The following is a 23,340-nucleotide window of genomic DNA, read 5'->3' as shown; positions in this document are numbered from 1 at the left end:
CTATATGACGCCGTGTGTTCTCTATTGTACTGTTACGGTTGACATTGCTCAGTTGACCCAAACAGCAACGATCCGAGTTGTTCGAAGGATTTGTAAAACCATCAACAATCACCGAATTATTATTGCAATGAAATACTTCACCTACGCGACAGTTCAATTCGTAATAAGCAATCGAAGCCCAGAATGCTGGCTCTTGGTAGCTAACTTGGGCAACATCTCCCATAGGAGCATCAATCATTTGTGTACCATCGTTTGGATTGTTTGAGTTACCATCTTCTGACGGACTGTAGGCAGGCGGCGGTGTCTCTGCCATGCTACTGTAGGGCGAGTTGGGATTCGAATTTACAGAACTTGGACTACCAACTGATGTCATAGGCGGACTGTTGGGACTAAGGTGATTATTGAAGCCCGCAGTTGAATAGCTTACATTGTGTGGCATAGTAGACTCTCCCATTTGATTAAACTGCAGCATAGAATGACCTGGAGCAAACTCGGAGTGCCGTGGAACTAACACAGGTGGCAATACTGGACTCTCCACCCTTTTATAGTGATAGGGGTTAATGCACACTTCCTTTTGTTTAGCCGAGAATGGATATTGACAAATCTCTAATGGTTTCAGTTCGTGATGTGATTGTAGATCAGGCCAACGCCAAACACGACAATATATAACATGCGGCAAGCCCTTACGATGTGATACCTGCGAATGAAAACATAACAATATTATCAATTTCAAGGTTTTTTACCACACAACAAACCTGTAGACGCCCGTCCAATGATCTTGGTATAGTTACACATTTGGATGGTTGTCCTGGACATGATAAAGCCCGTTCCAATTCCTCTATGGCTCCTTGTCTTTTTTTAAGTTTTTTAACCAAACTGTCAACGGCTTTTTCTGCCCATTTTTCTTCTTCGTCTCCTTGTTTCCATCCCAGCAACTTTTTTACCGCCGGAGAAGTAAACGTGAATAAAGCTCCAATTTTGGACATTGCACTGCTTGAAGTTGATTCAACATCATCGGTATCCATCCTCGGTAATGTGTTGTTTGTCCGAAAATCGGTATAATTTGTGGAAGTTGAATAATCTAAAAAGAAGGATACTCTTATTTATGGCAGCCGAATCATTGGGGGGATGGAAAGAAAGATATATCTCTGGTTTTTGTTTTTTTTTTAATCCAAACGGTTTTTTATCTCTGTAATTTGTGGACACTTTCATCCAATACGTTGGTTCCGATGTCAATATTGAAGACCCGATTAATTTTTGGAAACGGCCAGGAGGATCTTCGAAATTTTTTAAATTATTGTTTGCCTCTGATCTTGATTTTAACCGTTCCAAATTGTTATTTCTTTCACTATTTGTGTTGCATCTTAGCTTATTGCTTATTTTTAACGCATTTGTTATTATTTTATGTTAGAGGGGAGTCATTTTTCAACGATTTTCTTAGAGGTTAATGTCGGTAATGACCAAAAAAGTATCATATTGCCGGAGAAATTATTGTAGGAAAATTGGAGAAAATAACAGCGAAAACATGTCGCAAGATGGTGGAACTGGTGCCAAAGCGGTTGCAGAATGCGATAATCCCAACGGTTACTATAAAAAACTTTAGCGTGTAACAAAAATTTCATATTCTCAAAAAATATGTAAAAGACAAAATACTTGTTTGAGGTAAATTGTTTGTGTTGTTACAGATTTTTGTCAATATCTAGGAAACCATTAAGCCTTTCGCACCGGTAATTGTAGATATTGGTTCTTAAACTATCTATAAACAAATCACATGCAAAATATTCCACTTTTTTACCTCTAACTTGATGTTTTTATACGATTTTAGATTTATTGAGACTTTTTTGTTTTCAATAATAAGGTATTTAAAACAATCATTGATTAGAATTCTTAAAACTATTGCGTATTATTTTAATATCATAATTTAAAGAGTATGCAACTTGCTGACACAGACATATGATGTTCCTGTAAATATTTATTAACAATAACTTCATAATACGAACAGTGCTTGCTCCCGGCACTTAGAGAAATTTATTGTTTTTATACGAATTTATTACAATGTTTAAATTTTTTGAAAAGGCAAAATACTTAATTGACTCACCGTATATATCGACACCTCCAAATAATAGTATGCTCAGTCTAAAAAGTGAGTTTCAATCCCACGGCAGCGGGTTCTTACGTACCGGATTGACCCGAAACCAAAAGTGTTTCGGCCAGCGGCTGCCAACCCAGCATTATATGCTGCTACAACAACAACAACAAAAAGTGAGTTTTGCAGGAGAAGCTCTCAAAGTTTGGAAATTTTTTTGAACTTCAGTACTATGCTAAGTCAATATTTGTTTATAACTTCTGTTCGGATTGACCGATCATTACCAAAATTAGACAGAATTTAAGTTAAAGGACGTTAAATATAAAAATGTAAAGAACTTGAAAACATGCTAAGTCGACTTAGCATACTATTGTTTGGAGGCGTCGATATGTGCACACTAGACTGGTTTTAACTCAAAGGGAAAAAAATCGATGTTGGATTTTTTTGCGGCATCCACCTAAAGTATTTAGTTTTGTTAGATTCATTTAATGATGGACGCAGATCAAACTTTAAAAATTTATACATAAATGAGATTATCATAATTTTGTTTGATTCTACTTTTACTTCGACAGCAAAATCGCAAAAAGTATGGTTTACTCACAAATCGAGAGAAAACAGAAGGAACACGTTGGCTTCAACATCCCATAAGGGAGACTTCTCTCATATCAATGAGTGCACCCCGATTCATATTAGCTCAATGATATAGGACCTACAGTTTATCGCCGTTGACCCTGTCTACATGTAATATGACCTGGTACTTCCTCGGTCCATATGGTAACACTCCTAGTAGGGATATTCAATGCCTAATATTGTTGATACTTGTTAGAAGTTCAGTTCAGTTAAGAACAAAATTCATAAAATGTCATGATTTGAAAGTAGTTACCGAAAATAAGGGATATTTCGGAACTTCACAACATTTCGAAGACATTTATTTGACAATTTGCATTACATGTAGTTATTTGTTGTTGTGATTTTTTGCTAGACTATGTGGGCTAAATTTTTATTTATACATCCTATCTTGTCTTAAATAAATCGACCAACTATTTTTGCAAAAAACCCGAAATTTTTATCACAATTATTAGTCCTTTTTCATAAATTAATATAGAAAAATTTTAGTTTTCTTGGTTCGAAAACAATTACTTGACAAACTGTATATAAGCATCCTAATATAACTCCATGACTACAAATGATGCCAGTATTTACTGACATGTGAACTCTCAGCTGATAATCAAGGGTGAAGGTGCTCAATGCCGCATTCTTCTTCTTTATTTGCTAATTCGTTTTCCGAATGTTAGCGACCAATACAATACAAATATTTTTTTTATAAATACATATGGATACAATATTTGTAATATTTTTTTGTTTATAGATTGCTTAGTATATCTGCAAATGCCTCTCTATCTCTAGCCTTAAACAATAGGATTGTAATGTCTCGGATGCCAGTCCATTCTGTGATGTTATCGATCCATGTTGTCTCCTTTCTACCTCTAGCAGGCCTTCCTTCTATCCTTGTGCGGATTACAATTTGCAGTAATTTATATTTTTGATTTCGCATTATATGTCCCAATGCGAAATCAAAAATATAAATTACTGCAAATTGTAATCCGCACAAGGATAGAATGCCGCATTACACTTCGTCAATTCGAATTGTTAAATCTAGCAGTTCATATTTCGTTTACGTAGAGTGATTTTATACAAACAATTTGTTCATAAAAGCGACCGGAGTCCATTGAACTTGATAGTAAAGAAAAACGAACTAGAATCTAACAGGACTACCTTAAACTCAAGAAATTACTTTATTACTTCCCACGTTATAAGAAAAACCAATAATCAATGCTTTAAGTTTTGATCTTTATTTATAATATATGTACACCAAGACCCCGCTATGCGTTGTATCACTTTGAGTTCTTTTCGAAGTTGCGTCGTTGCCCAATTAATACCAATTTGCACTGTGCGTCGTTAGATATTAGATGTTGCGATGTTTTGGGTTGGAAACTGGAGATTTCAAAACTGAAACTAATTACGTTCTTGGCATGGATGGTGGTTGGCTCTATCGGTTACAGTGACCACTCAATATAAATCTTTAAAGAACGAAATGTAACCCCAATCATATTTTCAAAGTGATGCATTTTATTGGCGTAGCTCGGAGGTAGTTTAAAAAAGATTCTGTGAAATGATTTTTAAGAGTTCCTTACAGAAACTTATATTTGCAGCAACGAAAAATGTAAATTTCTACAAGAAAAGTATTCAAATGTGATGTGAAAGAATGGCGACTGTCACAAATGGATTGACTATATTATTTTATTTTTCTCTGCCCCAGAACCTGCGAGAATCTACAAATTTTTACTACCATAACAATTTCTCCTTTATGATATCAAAAAAATAGTAATATTTAGTATATACTTGCAGTTTTGTAACAGGCCATATCGTTAAAAATGTTTTTTTGTGTATTTGTATGTTTATAGAACAATTTTATATTATTATTTCTGATATTTAAATGTTCACATTTTTAGTTCTTTTATTAAAATGTAAAACTTTCTTAACCCTGGAACCGATCTTCAAACTTTACATGGTTTTCCAGAAAATCTAAATTCGTTTTGCGTCGTTTCATTTTGAGTCGCCATTTTTTTGGAACACATTAACGACGCAAAGCGAGGTCTTGGTGTAATTTCATTTCTCATCTGTTTTAATCGCGTATGATACAGGTACATCACATAAATATATTAACAGTACACATTTGTTAATCTATGTACACATTATTTATTTACAAAGTACATATTTTTTCTGTTCATACGAAATTCAGACGCATAGAAATATTGTCTAGAACGATTTTTATTAAAGAACTATCTTCGTTTAAAATGCAGGCGAGCATGCGCGCATTATTAAATTAATCAATCATAAAACCCTTGATTGTTGATTGGCTCCTCGTGAGGTTGGTGGATGAAGAGGCGATGATTGTTTGATAAATAAAAAACTATATGCATATAAATAAATACAACAACAAACCACAGAATTTAAAGCACTTCCGCTCGTACGGCGCTCTGTACAAAACAAATATCGAAAAACAAAAGTAATTGTGGTTGTGTGTTTTTATATTTACATAAACGACATGTAACAACCGCTTTTACTGAAAGTGGCAATTGCCTGTATATTACTTGTTTTAAAACTAGTCAATATGTATAATATGTAATGGCAACAAGTGAGTTTGCAATGATTGCCAGGCACATTGTGGCTGATTGTTATTTCCAACTCAGAACTGTCCCATATGTATTTTAAAATAACAAGTTACAGCATATAAATGTATACAGAATTCTTACTTATTGAAATTCTGATGTCTATCGTTAAGTAAAGAAAATTAAGTGTGTAGAAACGTGTATAGCAGAACTCCTAGTTCCTCGCACAAGAAGGAACTAATGTATAAGAAAATCATGAGATCGATGATCGCACAAATAGTGTGAAAAGGGTACGAATGTTTCTGTTGATAGAAGGAATAATGTGGGTAATGCTCTGTTGCACTTTCTTACTTAATGACATAATTTTAGTTAATACATTCGTACAACCTACCTGTAGTAGTTATACCAAATAATAGGTAGGTAGGGATAATGGGGAAATAGTTTCTGGTGTACGCGCTTAAATTGTTATATTACAAAAATCCCACGCTAAATACCAGTCCTTCTATGAGGAATATAAACGTACATTGGCCTGAAGATTTTCGTAGGGAATTTCGATAGTTATAGTCCAAAAATAACCTTTAAAAACATATCATAAATAGCAATTTTAAAAATTCACATTAACAATGTAGACAATCTTTCTATACTTTGAAATATTTTATAATGATCATTACCTGAACAGAGATACCCTCCCCTAAAATTCTTATCGTAAAGTTGAGTACAAACCCAGTTATAATGTCAATGGAATTTTCTAGAAATCGTACTGAGGTGTTACGAGTTATAACTCTATGGGCCATTATAATATATACTTTCTTCTACTATTGGATGAATTTGAAAACGCAAAATAAACCAATTTGGACGCATTAAAAATATAGGTTTTACATTAAAAGTTAATGTCAAGAAATTTATTGATCACTCTTTACTTTAAGTTAACCGGAACTCTATAAATCTGTTTGTAAAACCTAAATTTTAACAAAACAAGACTTATAATAACGGGGGGTATGGGCCATTATTAAAAGTTTCCTTATGATATAGGCTGGAGCTTAAAATATATCAATTCGGAGCCTTTAAAATTATAAATTTCACATTAAGATGTAATGCTATGAAGTTCTACTTCCAAATTTAATGGTCCCTTTAAACATTAAGATACCCAGAAGGCTATGAATCTGTTCGATAAATCCAAAAAACATCAAAAGAAACTTATAATAATGGAGTGTAAATAATATAAATATAATCAGCGTCGTTGTTTACAATTTACCATGAAAATCGACTAAATATACAACCCCTTCTAATGTACAACAAAAATATAATGCAAAGGGGAATATTCAAGTTATAAAAAATAAAACATACACATGTTGGCGAAAATAAAGTTGATCCAAATCCAAAAATAATCAGTTCGATTGATCTGAATAAACAGGCCGATTATAAAGAAGCGATACTTCAATATAACTTTAAAAATTTCAGACCTCCTCTGTGACAGCAACAATTTAATCCAAAGATCAGCGCCAATTCGGAGCAGTAAACAAAGCTTTGGTTAACTGAATCACTGTTCAACCACAGCAACTTTATGCATTTATTACTCCATTATGTTATGTATCGTTTTCTATTTGTATTGAAATATTAATTTTATGTACAAAAATAATTATTTTCATTTTAAAAATCTTAGGTGGATAAACGTAGGTCACTCTATCAATCCTTCAACTAAACTACCCTATTTATAACACTGGGTACTAATATAACTTGTACTCTTTTCTCTCTTCGTCGCGAGCATTAATAATTAGATCACTTGGTCTCGTGTAGTTTACTTGGTCACCGACTCGGTTTGTATATGGCGAATAGTTAGATAAATAATTGAATAGCTAGGTAAGTACAAGATGTTTGTATAAATTATCATAACAAAGAACGAAAAATCGCTAAACCATGCGCTCGACGACTGGAGACGTTGTAAACAATAGACGATGTAAAAGCCAACTGGCATTGGAAAATGTGCGAACCATACCCAACCAAGTAAACCCACGAAGGAGCCGTCGACGGCGTCGTCATTGTATGCATGGTTTTCAAGATTGATTGACTGATTGAATAGTGTTTAGTTGCTTGCTAGCTAGCTAGCCATCCAAACAACAAACTAGTTGCATAGCGCAGCTATAGGCTATATAGCTAGCTAAGTAGAAGCTACTGACTGTTTTTATGTGTATGTGTGTCGGTTAGAATGCGACTGGTAGACGTCGCTGCGTTCAATGATGCACTCAAACAAAAAAAAGAAAAAAATACGGAAAATAATTGAAAATGCAACAGGAGAGTAAGAACATTGGTTGGTTTAGGATAGGTACGACATTCAAAGCAGGTATTTCGATTCTATGAAAATAAAAACATCCGAATTTTTGAAATATAGTATAATTCAAAGCTAAATTGTTATATATATGGCTTAAATAATTGACAAATTTTGAAATATCGTAAATAATACCCTGACAACATTAGCTTAGGGTGGGTTCAAATGGAATATTTTTGGATCGATATCCCTATTTAACCACATACTCATAAAAAAACACACTCACGTTATAAGCAAAAGACTGAATAAAACAAAATATTGTGCCCTTCTACAAAACACACACATAGCTTCTTAGCACATTCAACTGACATTTTTTGTAAAATCAATCTCAGCACAATTATACTTTAAGCGGAGCTGTTAAGTTAGCACGTGGAACTGTGTTTTCACAATATTCCAAACAGCGTTTGTAGTTGGAAGAGGAAATACTGGGGAACGACGATTTGGTTTCTAAAATACATATTTCGTATTACGAAGTATGAGTGTTTCAGATGTAGAAATTCAATATTGACTATTTGCACATTTTTCAAGCTGTGTTTTAGACTTGTTATTTTATAATTTTATATTATTTTTTAATTTATTGAGTAAAACATACAATTTGTGTTAATTAACTTATCACAATTGATTGCTCTGTTCCAGAATCGTCAAGAATTTACAAATTTTTACTACGATAACAATTTTTCTTTTACGATATCGGAAAAATAGTCTAAATTTTTCTTGCAGTATTGGAACATACAAAATATTTGTTCCATTATACAATATACATAAGAAATTAACGCAACCGCTTCGCCCTAGTTATATTAGTTCCACATTAATAGAGCTCGCTCTTCTTTGTCGCCTCTGCACTAGATTATCAGATATGTATGTATATTGAAGAAAGTTATTCGATATTTGAATTAAGGATCCTTATCGATGTTTCGCATTCATCATGACTTCAATTAAAAATAACCGTTTTCAAAGTAATATAAGATGTATGGAATGAGTTTCCATGAATATAATAATATAAAAACATACAGATTCGGTTAATTATTACGATGCTCGGACATATTTCCAAAATGATTTTGGGACTTGAACTCGGACATGACTTCCAAATAAATTACTGACGTAACACCATAAAGATTTGGAAGAACAATTTTGCACGCGTTACCGGTGTTTGCATCTGAACAAGGGTTACCGGTGTTTGCATCTGAACAAGGGTTGAAGCTTCAAACCCAGTAGGCATATTCCGACAATAGACAACGTTGTCGACACTAAAAATTGTTTGCAGTAACGATTGTGCTATTCTGTAAAATTGTAGACAAATTGACAATAAACTTTCAAATGCTTTAAATTTTGAATGTATTCATAAACAAAACATACACACAAACCAAAGGTAAATCCAACATTGAACATGTTTGTCGATTTTTAAACTACGACAATTTTGGCGTTGTTTCTACAACGATATTTTTAACAAAAGTTGTTAAAATTTGTTACAGAATTCCAAGGTTGTTAATTATGTTGTTAAAACGAATTTCTCGAAAAAATAACAATATCGACTGTCGTTAAAAAGTCGCAAACCGGTCGTCTACTTCATCGTATAATGTTTAAAAGGACAAAAAGATTTTGTACGCGAAGTCGGATTTTTTATCTATTCATAGTTGTAAGCCTTAAATCCCGACATGAAAACTAAATTATTTAATTTAAATTGTCAAAAAGAACAATAATGATTTGGGAGTTATGTCCGTTGGGAGTTATGTCACGGCACAATTTTTAACACATCCCTCAAGCTTAATTTATTTTGCCTTTTTCTTGTAAGTAAAGCTGTACTTGTTTTTTATTACGTTTTTATATAAGTATATTCACATTGATATATCTTAATAATGTTCAAAATAAAAAGTTCACATAGTTAGCACATCCTTTAAAAGTCGCTAATTTTGTAACTGAACGATAACATTTTGATCCGAATTTGGGGTGCTAATTATATGACCGCTGTCCTATTTATGTTATACTTAATATTGAAAATATCATAGCCTTGCTATGGCTAAGGTTTTAACTGAACAATGTCATGAAATCAAGGGCCCCTAAGTCGAGTTCCAGACTAGAGTAATATCATGAAGTTGGTGTAATGAGGGACTCAGTAGTTTCATGAAAGAAATTCCATTAAAATATGCATTCTTAGATCGAGTTCCCATATGCTGAAATTTCATAAATTTACTATAGTATAGAACTCAATCCTATTAAGGCATATTTTAATGAAACTTCTTTCATGAAACTACTCCAGTGTGGCACGGGACTAATAGTACGTTTACACATAACTAGATTTAATGACTCCATTGGATTTCAAATGCTATTTCCTTTGCATATACGTCAAATAAATCCTCATAAAGAAAATTAATCCAGCAAAAAGCTCTAATCTAAATATACCTAAGAATTCCTTAAAGTTTCAATGAAACCACTCCACAAATGAGAAAATTTACACCAACAGCAACTCCTTTTTATTTACCTTTCACTATATTAAATCCTGCGAAAATTTTCTAGGTTTGTTGGTGTAAGCACATCAAATGGTCGCCAATACCGAACCAACAAATTTATAAATATTTGATGGTGTCGTCCAACAACAAAAGCGATCGACTAATTTGCATGTAAACAAAATTGTCGATATGTCACGTACCATCCTGCAAAACCAACAGCAAATGGCAACAGCAGACCAAAAACTCCAGCAAATCGTTTTTTAAGTTGTAGTGCCTTCGAAACAATAACAACATTTCAAAATTATGGTATGGTTTGGGCGCCGCCCGCAACCAACAAATGCCTTATAAATGAAAACGAAATGAACAAATTTGAATAATAAACAATAACCAAAAATGCTCATGCTCTATTCATTCGCTTATTTAAAATCGTAAGTGTAAATGACTTGTTTAATGGAAACAAAAGGGAGAAAAATCAAGAATACAACAATATGCAAAAATAGGATAGAGATGGAACAGCCCCAGTCGTATGATAGCAATGAACAAGAAAATGTTGAAATCCATCTATGTATCTATGTAAGTTAGCAATTGAGAGTAAAATTGTGCTTGAACGTGTTTTTAAATAAAAAATACGTTTCTTTTTTTAGTCAACCCTTTGAATATCCTTATATCATTTACATACGTATATAGCGTGCACTGGAGCTGTTAATGTTGCCATCAACACCCACTTGCGTGAGTTATAATAATGCACTATGATGTTTTTGTACTTGGACATTGTTGAGGGAATTTTCAATAATTACTAACAGGATATGTGCAAGTTGCATAGCATATGCATATGTTTAAAATTGTTATTGCAAACATATCAATATAGTTGTCGGTACTTGGGGATTTGCTTTTTATTTTAAAAATTTAAGGATGTGTAAAAATATTTTTTTTTTGTATGGAGTTTACGAAATGCAACATAAAAGGAAAGAACCCCTACTGAACCTACGGCAGAAATTTGTTACAAACACTACATTAAAAGCATGCCTTTACTATTATACTTTATTATATAAATACCTATATATAAAAGTAAAGTGAAGAATGATTGACAGATTCATCCACTCCCAGGCCAAGCATCTCTATAAGTAGAGGGGAGATACAAAAGTATTTTTAAATATGTGTAATCTCATAGTTCGAAAGTATCTTTTAGCACGTATTCTGTGCCAGTTGATATTGAGCAATTGGTATAACTATTAAATTTGATATGAGGGTCACTGTAGTTACACGAAGGAAACGAGGCAGCCGACGAACTGGCACGCTGCGGATCGAAGTCACAAAACATTGAAATCGACAACTCCATCAAGCCACCGACAGAAATGTCTGGAAAAATTCTGCCAACACTGGCAAAACACGCCCAGCTGTAGCACATCAAGGGCAACCTGGTGACCTAATTCAAGAACCGCCTCACTGCTCTCAATGAGGAAATCCGACCTGAAACTAGCAGTGGGGATCATCACGGGTCACTGCATAAAGGGATCCATGACGAGCAAATGGGAAGAAGACGACACGACTGACGGCTGATGCTGTAGGCTGTGCAAGGATGAGGAAGAAATAGAGACGATCGGGCACCTATTATGTCGCTGTCCTATGCTTTTTTCTAGAAGACGGTGCACCATGGATGTGCACACCATCCAATCTTTAAACCTGTGCTTCACGTAGGTTTCTATGCTGCTATGTTGTAGCAACAACAACACCATCTAATCTTTAACAGCATTCTGCCAAAAAGAGCAGTCGGATCTACTTCACCTGACAAAAGGCCTGAAATGGCTCCAACGTACTGAGGACGTGACAAGCACCACCTCTACACAGTAGAATCGTCAACCACGTCCCATCTACAACTATCACAATCCACACACCTACAACCCATCCTCACTACATCTATGTCTATCTCACATAATCACCACATCTATAGTCTCATCTACAACCTCTTTCTACTTTTACAGCCGCATCGAAAACTACAGCTAATCCGCAGACATCAACTTCACATCACTACATCTCACCCGCAACCATCACCTGCACATCACTGCCACATCTGAAGTCGCATTGTCAAATACGTTCCAGCTACAACCATTATTAATAACCATCACCACTACATAAAATGCCGCACCGTTGCACACACATCTACCCAGAATCATCGGAATCTACCCATCTACAACCGCATCACCCACATTCTTCATCTATTCATAACTATCATCACACATCTACATCTCCTTCATATCATAACCACATCTATAATCCGTTTCAATATTCAGGATGATCACAATGGACCTCAATGTCTCCGAGTGGAGTGGCTGCCATCACTAAAACCTAAACCTAGCCAACCCTAACCTTGTTACACTGTTGGTGTAGGGCGGAGATGCGACATATAATTAGAATAGACGGCCACCTTTCTGGAAATATGTGTTTTCATCCAAAAATACAAACTTATTAACCTTAAAATTACATACATTTCAAAGTTACAACAAAAAATACCCTTCCCGATAGAATTCTTCTTCTTCTTTATTTGCGGATCCGTTTTTCGGATATTAAGCGACCATACAATGTTATAGTATTACATTTGAATATGTTTTAATATTTTATATTATGAAATTATTGACAGCTCTCGGTTTTTAGCGGCATGTAGCAGATTTGTTTCACATCTGTATCCTGTCCACTCTTGGATGTTACTTAGCCAGTATATCTCTCTTCTGCCTCTTGGTCGTTGTCCTTCTATGGTACATTTAATAATACATTGCATAAACTTGTATTTATCATTCCTCATCAAGTGTCCAAGGTATGCGGTTTTTCTTGATTTGACAGTGTGGAAGAGTTGTCTGTCAAGATGCATTCGTCTTAGAATTTCTTGGTTTGAAGTGTGCGATGTATAGGGCACCTTTAGAATTCTTCGATAGACCCATATTTCAAAAGCTTCAATTTTTTTTTTGATCTGCACTTTTGATGGTCCAAGTTTCTACAGCATATAGTAATATAGACCAAATATAGCATTTTACAAATCTAATCTTGGTTGCGAGACTTATTTCGTGGTTGGTAAGTGTGTTTTTGTATTTAAAAAAGGCGTTTCTGGCCATCTCCACTCGACGCTTAATTTCGTTTGATATGTTCCATTGATCGTTAATTAAAACGCCAAGGTATATAAAAGATTTTACACGTTCGATATTTTCGTTCTTAACAGGGACGTAGCCAGGATTTCATTTCGGGGGGGGCCCACCTGACCCAAATTTTCAAAGTTCATGTTAGCGAAAATTTCTTATTTAGCAAAGACGTAAACCTTATTTTAGACTTATATTACTGATGAAATAATGTTCATTACTATATTTTAATTAAAATGACGTAAGATTTCTTGGCCAATGTCCCTTGTCTTTTTGATAATATATCAGAGTTGCCACCGTGGTGCAATGGTATGCACGCCCGCCTTGCACGCAGAAGGTCGGGGGTTCGATTCCCCGGCCAAGCAACATCAAACATTTTTCAACGGTGGTAAAATACCCCTCAGTAATGTTGGCGACATTTCCTGAGTATTTCAGCCTTGAAAAACTTCTCCATAAGTGGTGTCTTAAGACACGCCGTTCGGACTCGGCGATAAACAGTAGGTCCCATATCATTGAGCTAAATATGAATCGGGGTGCACTCACTGATATGAGAGAAGTCTCCCTTGTCCCGTATGGGATGTTGTGGAACAATGTTTTGTCGTTGTTTATTTAATATATGTTCAAAACAATGGATATATTAATAATCGCATATATTTTTGGGTGTATCATTTATCAAATAACTAACAACTACAGTGAATGTTATGTAATTCAGTGATATCACTTCGGTAAGACCAAAATAAGGGGTATACAATCGGAAACCCTTAGAAATATCATAAGATTTGGCTTTTTTGTTTACATGGAATATTGAGGACATTTCCTTTGTTTCCTACTTCACAAAAGTTCAAAATCACGGCTTTAATTTTCCACTCCAATTTTATTGAGTAATTTATGGAAAGAAAATGAGATTAGTAGAGAATTGATTTATGAATATATTTATATTTACAGGTATATTTAGGATTTATGTAAATAAAGGAAAAAAACGCCGACACACGTGTTTTCTTTTTTGTCTTTTATCACGCTGCCGTGTCAGAATATGGTCAATTTCGGAAATTCAATCGTTGCTATTGTCATAAAGAAAACAATTGTAGTTATTTCCCAAAGTATATTTTGGTGTCCAATTGAAGATCTTATCGCAAAGAATTTCTGAAGGCTGATAGTGGTTTTCTTGATAGAGAACTAATGCTGAGCAATAGCGAGTCTATCCATGATGAAATTCTAGCACCCAATCGCGGGACAATCGTCGGACTTCTCTTATAGAAATTCTGGTTTCCTATCTTCTCATAAGTTGATCAGGAACTAGGAAAACTCTGTCAACCAGTCTTGAATTCTTTTAAAATGAAATTCTGGCGCCAATCCAAGGTCTATCGTGTATACATTCTTTTATCAAAAATCCATAAATACAATTTTCCCTAATCTACATTTTTTATAATCTCAGTCCGAAATAATGGTTTTAAGGGCAAAGAGTGTTTGGAAGAAATGTGTTTCAGAAAATTTGGAGTCCACTTAGCTATGTTCATCCATCTGGGTGGCTGCCTGGAGAAACGATAATTCTCGAACAGATCAACCGATTCTGTCCAAAATTTGGCCTTCGTGATATTTTGTCCAAATTTTGATCAACTTCGAATATGGACAATATCGATCCACTCATTCGATATCCTTCCACAGAGTATTTCTAAAATTTTCAGAGAAGTGCAGTTTAAGACCACTCTGGATAATTAGTAAATATGGTTTCACTTCCTTTATGCTAATAATTTAGTTATAAGTACATAATAATATGAAATAAATAAACGCTTTGCTTTTTTGCAACAAGCGTTCTCGGGTCCCCTATTACTACAGTACAAGTTTTTTCAGGGGCAAGTCCATACATCCAGAGAAATGGCCCGAAAGCTGTAAAGAACACCTACGGCACCTCCCATGTGCGCGCGACATCTTTCGAACCGGATTCTGCGTTGATACAAATTTTGTTTATCGCGATATTTCTGCGAGCCTTATATAAAGTTCGAAGATGGTGATTTTCTTTCTACTCCTTCTGGTATTTTCCTTCAAATTCCAAAAATTTTAGCTAAAGCGATATGTGCGATTTTTCTTGAATGGAGCAACAGATTTGGACCAAACTTTGGATTTAGTAATGTTTTGTCCAAACTTAGTTTTAGCTCGAAAATGAACCACATTGGTGAGGAACTGAAATGACTGGTGGGCGCAACATCTTTTAAAAGGAATGACCCCCAAAATAATATCTACTTCCAAAATAAACTATGTTGGTCCGGTCCATTTCTTCAGGTACCTTCTCCGCAACACTTGTGATCAATGATAAAATCTATATTTTGTTGGCGAGCTCATACGTCCGCAAATGGCTACACAATTCTGAAAATCTCCTAATACATAGCTTTGGGTTAAGGGATTTTGGTTGTGTAGCCTTTGTTCGATCTGCCCATAATTGAAAGTTTCAGTTCACACAGGCTCAAGGTATATTCCTGTCCGCAAAGCCGACTGATACTTGTTGAGATTTTGACGACGAAGAATTTGTTTCCGACAAGTTTTTTTATACCCAACACCACTATGTGGGGAGGGTATTATAAGTTGGTTTTGGCTAAAAAGTTTGTATCGAAATAATGGCCCATACTTATATACACAAAATTAATGTCTCGACGAGCTGAGTCGAACTGGCTATGTTTTGATCGGATGGTCACAAAATTGTTGTTGCTTACGGGGGTCCCAGAGAGAAAGAGGCATATTATGTTTGGTGGTAGTCGGATTACATTCCCTAAAGGAAATGCTTACCAGTGAAAAGCTTATGCAAAGGGGTAGTGGTGTAGGGTATCACATGGGCGGCCCCGTCCCGATAATAGCCTTTGCTCACTTGTATGATTTCGTTTCTCGTCACAAAGTCCTTTGCGAAGAACGAAAAACGAACATTTCTAGAAATGTGTATCCATTGAAAGTACTTCCCAAAATACAATTCAATGAGTAATCGACAGAAAAATCCCTGAAGATGAAATTCAATGTAATTTCGAAATATTGGAAATAATATGCAATAAATAATATATAAACTTTAACCTCAATAATCTTGATTTTATTATACCCTCCACCATAGGATGGGGGTATATTAAGTTTGTCACTACGTTTGTAACTACTCGAAATAATCATTGTAGACCCCACAAAGTACATCGATATAGCCATGTCCGTCCGTCTGTCTGTCTGTCCGTCTGTGGAAATCACTCTAGCGTCCGAACGGATTGACGTAGGTTGATGAAATTTTGGGAAAATATGTTATATTTACGTAGGACTTTTGGTATTGAAAACGGGCTATGTAGGTCCACGCTTTCGTATAGCCCCCATACAAAATGACGCGTGACGCGTCGTCATTGTGTCTCCAGAGGCCAAAAAATATTCCTACCAAAGTTGGGTTATATAGGTCCACGTTTTGGTATAGCCCCCATATAAGGCCCCATATAAAGTACGCGTCATTTTAATATATTTTGAATGTATTAGACCCATTTGACCACAGAATTGGTTGTAATTTGGTATTTTGTGTCTTCAGAGTCAGGAAACATTCCTACCAAAGTTGGGTTATATAGGTCCACGTTTTGGTATAGCCCCCCATATAAGGCCCCTTATAAAGTACGCGTCATTTTAATATATTTTGAATGTATTTGACCCATTTGACCAATGAATCGGTTGCAACTTTGTATTTTGTGTTTCTAGAGGCTAAGAAACATTTCTACCATAAAATGTTTATATAGGTCCACGTTTTGATATAGCCCCCATAATACAATATCTCCCGATTTTCGATATTTTGAACGTTTTAGCCTCATTATCACACCGAGATGGCTGAAATTTGGTATTTAGTCTTCTTTAGGCGTATAAAACTTTCCCCCAGAAATTTGTAGGTATAGGTCCACGCCATCATATAGCCCCCATAGAACGGTACCTTCCGAATTTCGGTATTTTGAAGGTTGTGGCAACATTAATCCACCGAAATGGCTGAAATTTGTGGTGGAGGGTATAAAAAGTTCGGCCCGACCGAACTTAACGCTTTTCTTACTTGTTATCATTCGAGAGGTCGAACAAAACACAAAAATACGACAGAAAAATCCTTTTTTTTGTACAATAGGCATTTACTAATTTGTAGCAAGAGACCAGTTCCAAATAATCTCAACGGGCGACACTGCGGTGGAAAAGAAACGTTCAACAAATACAAATAAGCATCTTGTTCTGAACTCAGTAACACTTGCTGTCAACTATGCGGAAAATTGCTCAAAAAGCCCAACGTGTTAATTAGTCTTTATTAGGGTTATGACTTTTTGACATTTTTCCTCAAAAATGATTTCCTGTAGCAGGGATGAATGAACTTTTGCCTATTAATCACTATGCTATCGTTTATTCCATTGAAATATAAAAAAAGTTCACGCACAAATCGATTTTAAAAAAACAATTTTTTGAAAAAATATATGAAATGAAAAAATTTTTTTTACAAAAATTAATTTTTTTTAAAATCGATTGAATAAATATAAGCCTACTTATAACTATAATAACGTTTATTTCATTCAAATATCAAAAAAAAGTCCCGAAAAAAGTCACTTTGAAAAAATTTTAATTTTTTTGTTTTTTGTTAAAAAATTATATTTTTGAATAAAAGCGTTTACGACATTTTTACGATTCTCAGAATTGAAGAAAATAGTGAGAAATAAATTTTATGTCATTTTAATTATCTCATGTTGCTCTATAGTTTATTTTCAATTATATATCTGTTTTCAGTGACTTCAAAAAATTGTCCATAATTTTGATAAATTCAAATTTTAAAATCATTTTGTGCGTGAGGTTTTTTCACAGAATCACCTTATAATTAAGATTTTATGTAATCTTATGGCAAAACTCATCACGCTATGATACAGGGATATGAGGTTGTAAAAAAGTCATAACCCTAGTCTTTATACTTTCAAATATGTTGGACATAAGTAAACCAATGTAGTTAAATAATTCTCAGTAATTCTTCCTCCAAATACTTTACATATTTCTTGAAACATTGAAAACATTTTAAAATTTTATTCAAGAATTAAAAAAATGTGTAGCATAAGTTAATATCCTATGGGATCGAAAATTATTTCGGGGGGGGCCCGGGCCCCCCGGGCCCCCCCCCCTGACTACGTCGGTGGTTCTTAATAATTAGTGGCGTTTCACAACTTACATCTTTTCGACTTACAACCATGTATTTTGTCTTTTTTGTATTTATTTTGATGCCATATTTTTCGCTTACGAGAGTGAGCTTGTCTAGGAGCTGTTGTAGTCCAGTTATACTGCTAGCAATAATTATGGTATCATCAGCGTAACGTATGTTATTTATAATTTTACCCTGAACTCTTATCCCGATCCGTTCTCCTTCAATTGACTCTTGAAATATTTTTTGGGAGTATATATTAAAGAGGAGAGGGGATAATATGCACCCTTGCCTGACTCCTTTTGATATGGGAATTTCGTCTGTCAGATCTCCATTTACTTCAATTCTTGCCCTTTGGTGCCAGTATAAATTTCGTATGCATCTGATCTCTTTTTCCGGTATTTCTATTCCCTTCAGTATATCGATTAATTTGTCGTGTTGGACGGTATCAAATGCCTTTGCATAATCGATGAAACATATATAAACATCTTTTTGGACTTCCCGGCATTTCTGTACCAGTACTTGAAGGGATAATAGGGCTTCTCTGGTACCCATACCTTCCTTGAAGCCGAACTGTGACTCTCCCATAGCGCTTTCACATTTGGCGTATATTCTTTTGTGAATTATTCTCAAAAACATTTTTAATATGTGGCACATAAGGCTAATAAGCCTGTAGTCAGAACACTTTTTTGCGTTCGATTTCTTCGGTATCGCAATGAAAGTTGAGTTCAACCAATCGTTTGGATATTGACCAGTATCATACACATGATTGAAAAGTTGTACAATGAGTGATATGTTGTCTTCATCTATAAGTTTTAAGATTTCAGAAGGAATTTCATCAGGTCCGGTTGATTTCTTGTCCTTTAGTGATTGAATCGCATATTCCACTTCGGATTTAGTGATTGGATTTCCTGTTATAAAAGTATTTATGTCCTGGTCATATCTTGATCGTTGGTCGTCAGTGAATAATTGTTCAATATAGTTTTTCCATTGATCCTTTATGTGTGGTGTCTCGAAAATGGGCTGGTTGTTGTCATCCGTTAGTACTGCTGGTGATGCCTTCCTATACACTCCTGCGGATTCTTTTAGTTTTTTATGTAGGTTATAATCGTCATGAATGTTTTGCAGATATTCAATTTCTCTACATTTTTGATTTAGTAGTGCATTTTTTGCTGCTCTGGTAGCGGTACGGATTTCCTTGTTGATTTCCCAGTAACGTTCGTAGTCAACGTTTTTATATTTCCTTCGTTCCACACGAAGCTCCATAATTTCGTCGTTCATCCATTCTTGCTGCGTTCTTCTCGTACATTTTCCAAGATAATTTTTTGTTATTTCGTACATCGTGTCCTTGATATTATTCCATATATTTTCTACATTGTTTGTATCGATAGCTTCGAGTTTATTATTCATTTGCACCTTCACTTCGTTCCTGGTTGATGGGTTATTGAGTATCTCAGTATTTATCTTGTTATATTTTTTCTTCCCTTTTTTAATTCGTGCAATTTTCAACCTGTTTCGGCTGTTAATCAAAATGTAGTCAATTTGATTTCGAATGATATTCCTTCTGCTATCTAATGGTGATCTCCATGTATAAAGCCTTCTGGGATGTAATCGAAATGTTGTATTGGTGATGGTCATCTTAAACTCTTGACAAAATTGGATTAACCTGTCTCCTCTCTCATTTCTTTCGCCAAGTCCATATCTTCCAGTTATACCATTTACTTCATCATTCCCCACTTTGGCATTGAAGTCGCCTTGAACTATTGTTATTTCATGTGATTTCGTCATGTTTAATAATTGACTTATTTCTTCATAGAAATGTTCAACCTCGTCATTATTTCCATCACATGTAGGGGCATATGCTTGGATTATATTTAAATTCAAGGGTTTTGCTGATATTTTTATCATCATAGTCCTTTCAGACATTGGGATAGATCCAATTACACAGTCTGCAATGTTTCTTTTGACAATAATGCCTACACCTCTCCTGTGTATCCCTTCCATGTTTCCTGAGTGATATACTACTACATTTTGGGACTGAAAATCGCCGCATTCTGTCCACCAGGTTTCACTCACACCTAGTATATCAATATTAAGTCGATTCATTTCATTGATTGTGTTGTTTAATTTACCGACTTCGTATAAACTTCGGACGTTCCACGTTCCAATGTTTAGTTTTTGGTTGTTTTTACCTCCGGGGATTCTTAGCACCCTCGTTTGGCCGGAGACTGAGGGCCGTGTGTTTTGGTTTGTGTTGTTCATATTGTATGGTTTTCAAGGGAAAATTACTTCAGTGGTTTCCCGTTGCCTTCTGAAGGGTTTATAGTTTTCCATCCATTTTTCAGCCGCTCCTCATGGAGTTCAGACGCTGTTTGCTGCCGCTTCACCTGAAGACAGACGCAGCCACCTGTTGGTCCACGAGACGTATTTGATTTCCGTCTTACCACCCATATCTGGGAAGCATTCCCCTATCCGCCACCTGGGGACGCGCCCTATAGGGGTTACAGGTTCCCCGTAGGGCCGATAGAATTAAAAATTAAATAAGTTCCTAGTGAGTGCGTCCAATACACAGCAATATCTCGAAAATAAATTCCCACACTCAAAATTAATAAAATAGTTACTAATCATGCAATGATAAATGCCCGGGTAGCGAATCCCAGGCCAAACTGCACCATATTTTCAATTTTTGCATATACACCCCTCAGAGTAATATTGGCGACATTTTCTGAGTAAATCATTAAAAGTAGTGTTTTAAGACACGCCGTTAGGATTCGGACTATCATTGAGCTAATATCAATCGGGATGCACCCCCTTATATCTTTTCATTTCATTTTTCATTTATTCATCAATTGTAATATAAAAAAGCCAACATGGCCAATAACTTATATTATCTTACTACAATATCCAAACACCAAGAACTTAGAAGTAAATAATTAAAATTAAATATATATATAAATACATAAATAAAATATATACATAAATACTATGCATACTATGATTAATGACTATTAAAGGAATTCATTGAAATACAAATATAAATAGACTCCCTATTCATAGTCACTAACCACTGCACTTCACTTAACAAATGTTAAGAAAAGTGGAGGGGAGATGAGCAAGGGACGTCCCTACACAATAAATGCTATGTTTCACTCAATCACTAGAGTGAACATAGAAGGTCTACAGGAACCACATCCATAAAAAGTCCAAAAAAAACAAACAATATAAATATGGCTCCCCAGCCACAAAAATCACAAGTATATATGTATACCCTGTAACTAGTGACTAGTAAACAAACATTAATCTACATTAATCTATTAGAGAGATGCTCAAAACACCTTCTCTTAAATACAAAGGTGGAGAAAGCAAAATTCAGGGATGTTTGTGGAAAATATTTATCCTTTGTTTGATTTATTGCGACTTAAGGTTAATTAAAAGAATTTGTTTATTTTATTATTTTCTTTTTAGCATAGTAAAATATGCTAAACTTACTTTTTTTGCTAGACGATGTAAGCTTAGGCATAGACGGTGTAAGATACCTGTTGCTTTTCTCGGTAAATGTGTCACGGAAAATGTATATTCATATCTCAATAATTAAAGCGAAATAATCAGAGCAATCATGAATAAAAATTCCGTGCGGAATTTATTCTCTTTCCAATTTCACAATTTTTTATTTCCAAAGGCAATATTTTTGTCGATTCGACGAGAATATTCCATAATTAAGTGACTCAATTAGGTTTAAGCATGTCAAAATATTATTTTTCTTTTAAATTCCGAGGGAAATATTCATGATTGCCCTAAATATAAAAATTTCTAATAAATGTAGAACAAATTGTTGCTAGGGGTCGTTCTTCTTCACGACTACGACTCAACAAAATTTGCTAGATTTCGACTCCAGGCCGTCTCCGAAACCGTTGAAACAGGTTTTAATATTTGAATATCCGATTAAAAAATTCAAACAACCGCATCTGTGCGCAAGAAAAAAAATGTATTAATCTGTTCAACACAAAAAACAGCTATTATTATTGTACATAATCTATAGCTTGCGCAAAATATACTGAAGTACTGCATTTCCGGTCTATGGCGAAAGTTTCCTTTGAGTTCCTAGTACACCCACGAAGGGTTTTCAACTGCAAACTGAGAAACATTAACGATAAAAATTAATAAATGTTCATTTTTTGACAATAATTTGGTGTGTTCCCGTACCGCAAGATTCTACTATTTTGCTAATTTTTTCGAAATCATAAAGGAAAAATTGTTATCGTATAGCTTCTTGCAGGTTCTGAAACAAGCATAATATTGTGCGTATGCCTTACCACTACCTGTTCGATTTGCCTTGGTAAACCCAGCTGTCTTATCGTAGGGTAACAAATTTAGAAAAATATCACAAATATTCCTTTAAGAAATATTTGATATTTTATAAGTTGTAGTGTCGGCTTACTCATACGATCAATAATACAGAGAATTTGCAGAGTGCTAATTCATATACTGATACCGTCGTAGGTATTACGTAGCTAGCTATTGAAAGTCATTATAATTGGTAATGAGGAATTCCTTATGCGGTCGTTTTTCTTCTTTATTGGACAGTAGATACATCTGCTGTATGGTTGTCAGTCAGTCAATGTTAAGTAAAGAAGCGTAAAATTCTTAGGAAATCATTGGCAGCAATGTCGCGTATCGTTTACAGATACCTTATTGCTTTGTAAAAGTTTGTAATTGTTGTTCTAAAGGACCTTAAACTTTTCTTGCAAAGATACGCTATTTTTATTTTTGTTCGACTTTTTTATATACAATTTAACATTAAAATGTAGGGTAATTGCACCAGTAGTCGGCACTTTAAGGATTCTCGTATCTTCAGCCGTATGTCATTCCGAGTCTAAATATCCAATCAAATTAAATTTAAGTTGTTATGATTCGTTATTTTGTGTAGTTTTAGATTATATAAACAATTTTTTTGATTATTTCTGTTCAACATGCAAAAAATAAAATTTTAGTGAAATACTGCTTTTTCACCAGTAGTCGGCA

The 23,340-nt window shown here is 34.7% G+C and overlaps 1 protein-coding gene across 4 annotated transcripts in view; it reads right to left on the bottom strand.

Annotated features, from left to right (window-relative positions):
• Positions 1-23,340, bottom strand: part of Mad (mothers against decapentaplegic homolog 1) — a 30,973-nt gene that overhangs the window by 1,908 nt on the left and 5,725 nt on the right. The window contains exons 1-4 of one of the 4 annotated variants that reach the window (XM_073964952.1): positions 6,723-7,229; positions 6,607-6,661; positions 756-1,081; positions 1-697 (exon numbers count right to left, since the gene is read on the bottom strand). In XM_073964952.1, the coding sequence (XP_073821053.1) occupies positions 1-697; positions 756-1,081; positions 6,607-6,610 (1,027 nt within the window). In that variant the 5' untranslated portion in view covers positions 6,611-6,661; positions 6,723-7,229. Of the gene's footprint in view, positions 698-755; positions 1,082-6,606; positions 7,325-23,340 lie in introns of those variants that run through there. The other 3 variants (XM_073964951.1, XM_073964954.1, XM_073964953.1) reach the window with 3 other exon arrangements.

This window comes from Musca autumnalis, unplaced genomic scaffold (genome assembly GCF_047663935.1).
Source record: "Musca autumnalis isolate F117 unplaced genomic scaffold, ASM4766393v1 scaffold_2, whole genome shotgun sequence".
NCBI classification, from domain to species: Eukaryota; Metazoa; Arthropoda; class Insecta; order Diptera; family Muscidae; genus Musca; species Musca autumnalis.
This window is presented reverse-complemented; position numbering and strand designations above follow the sequence as displayed.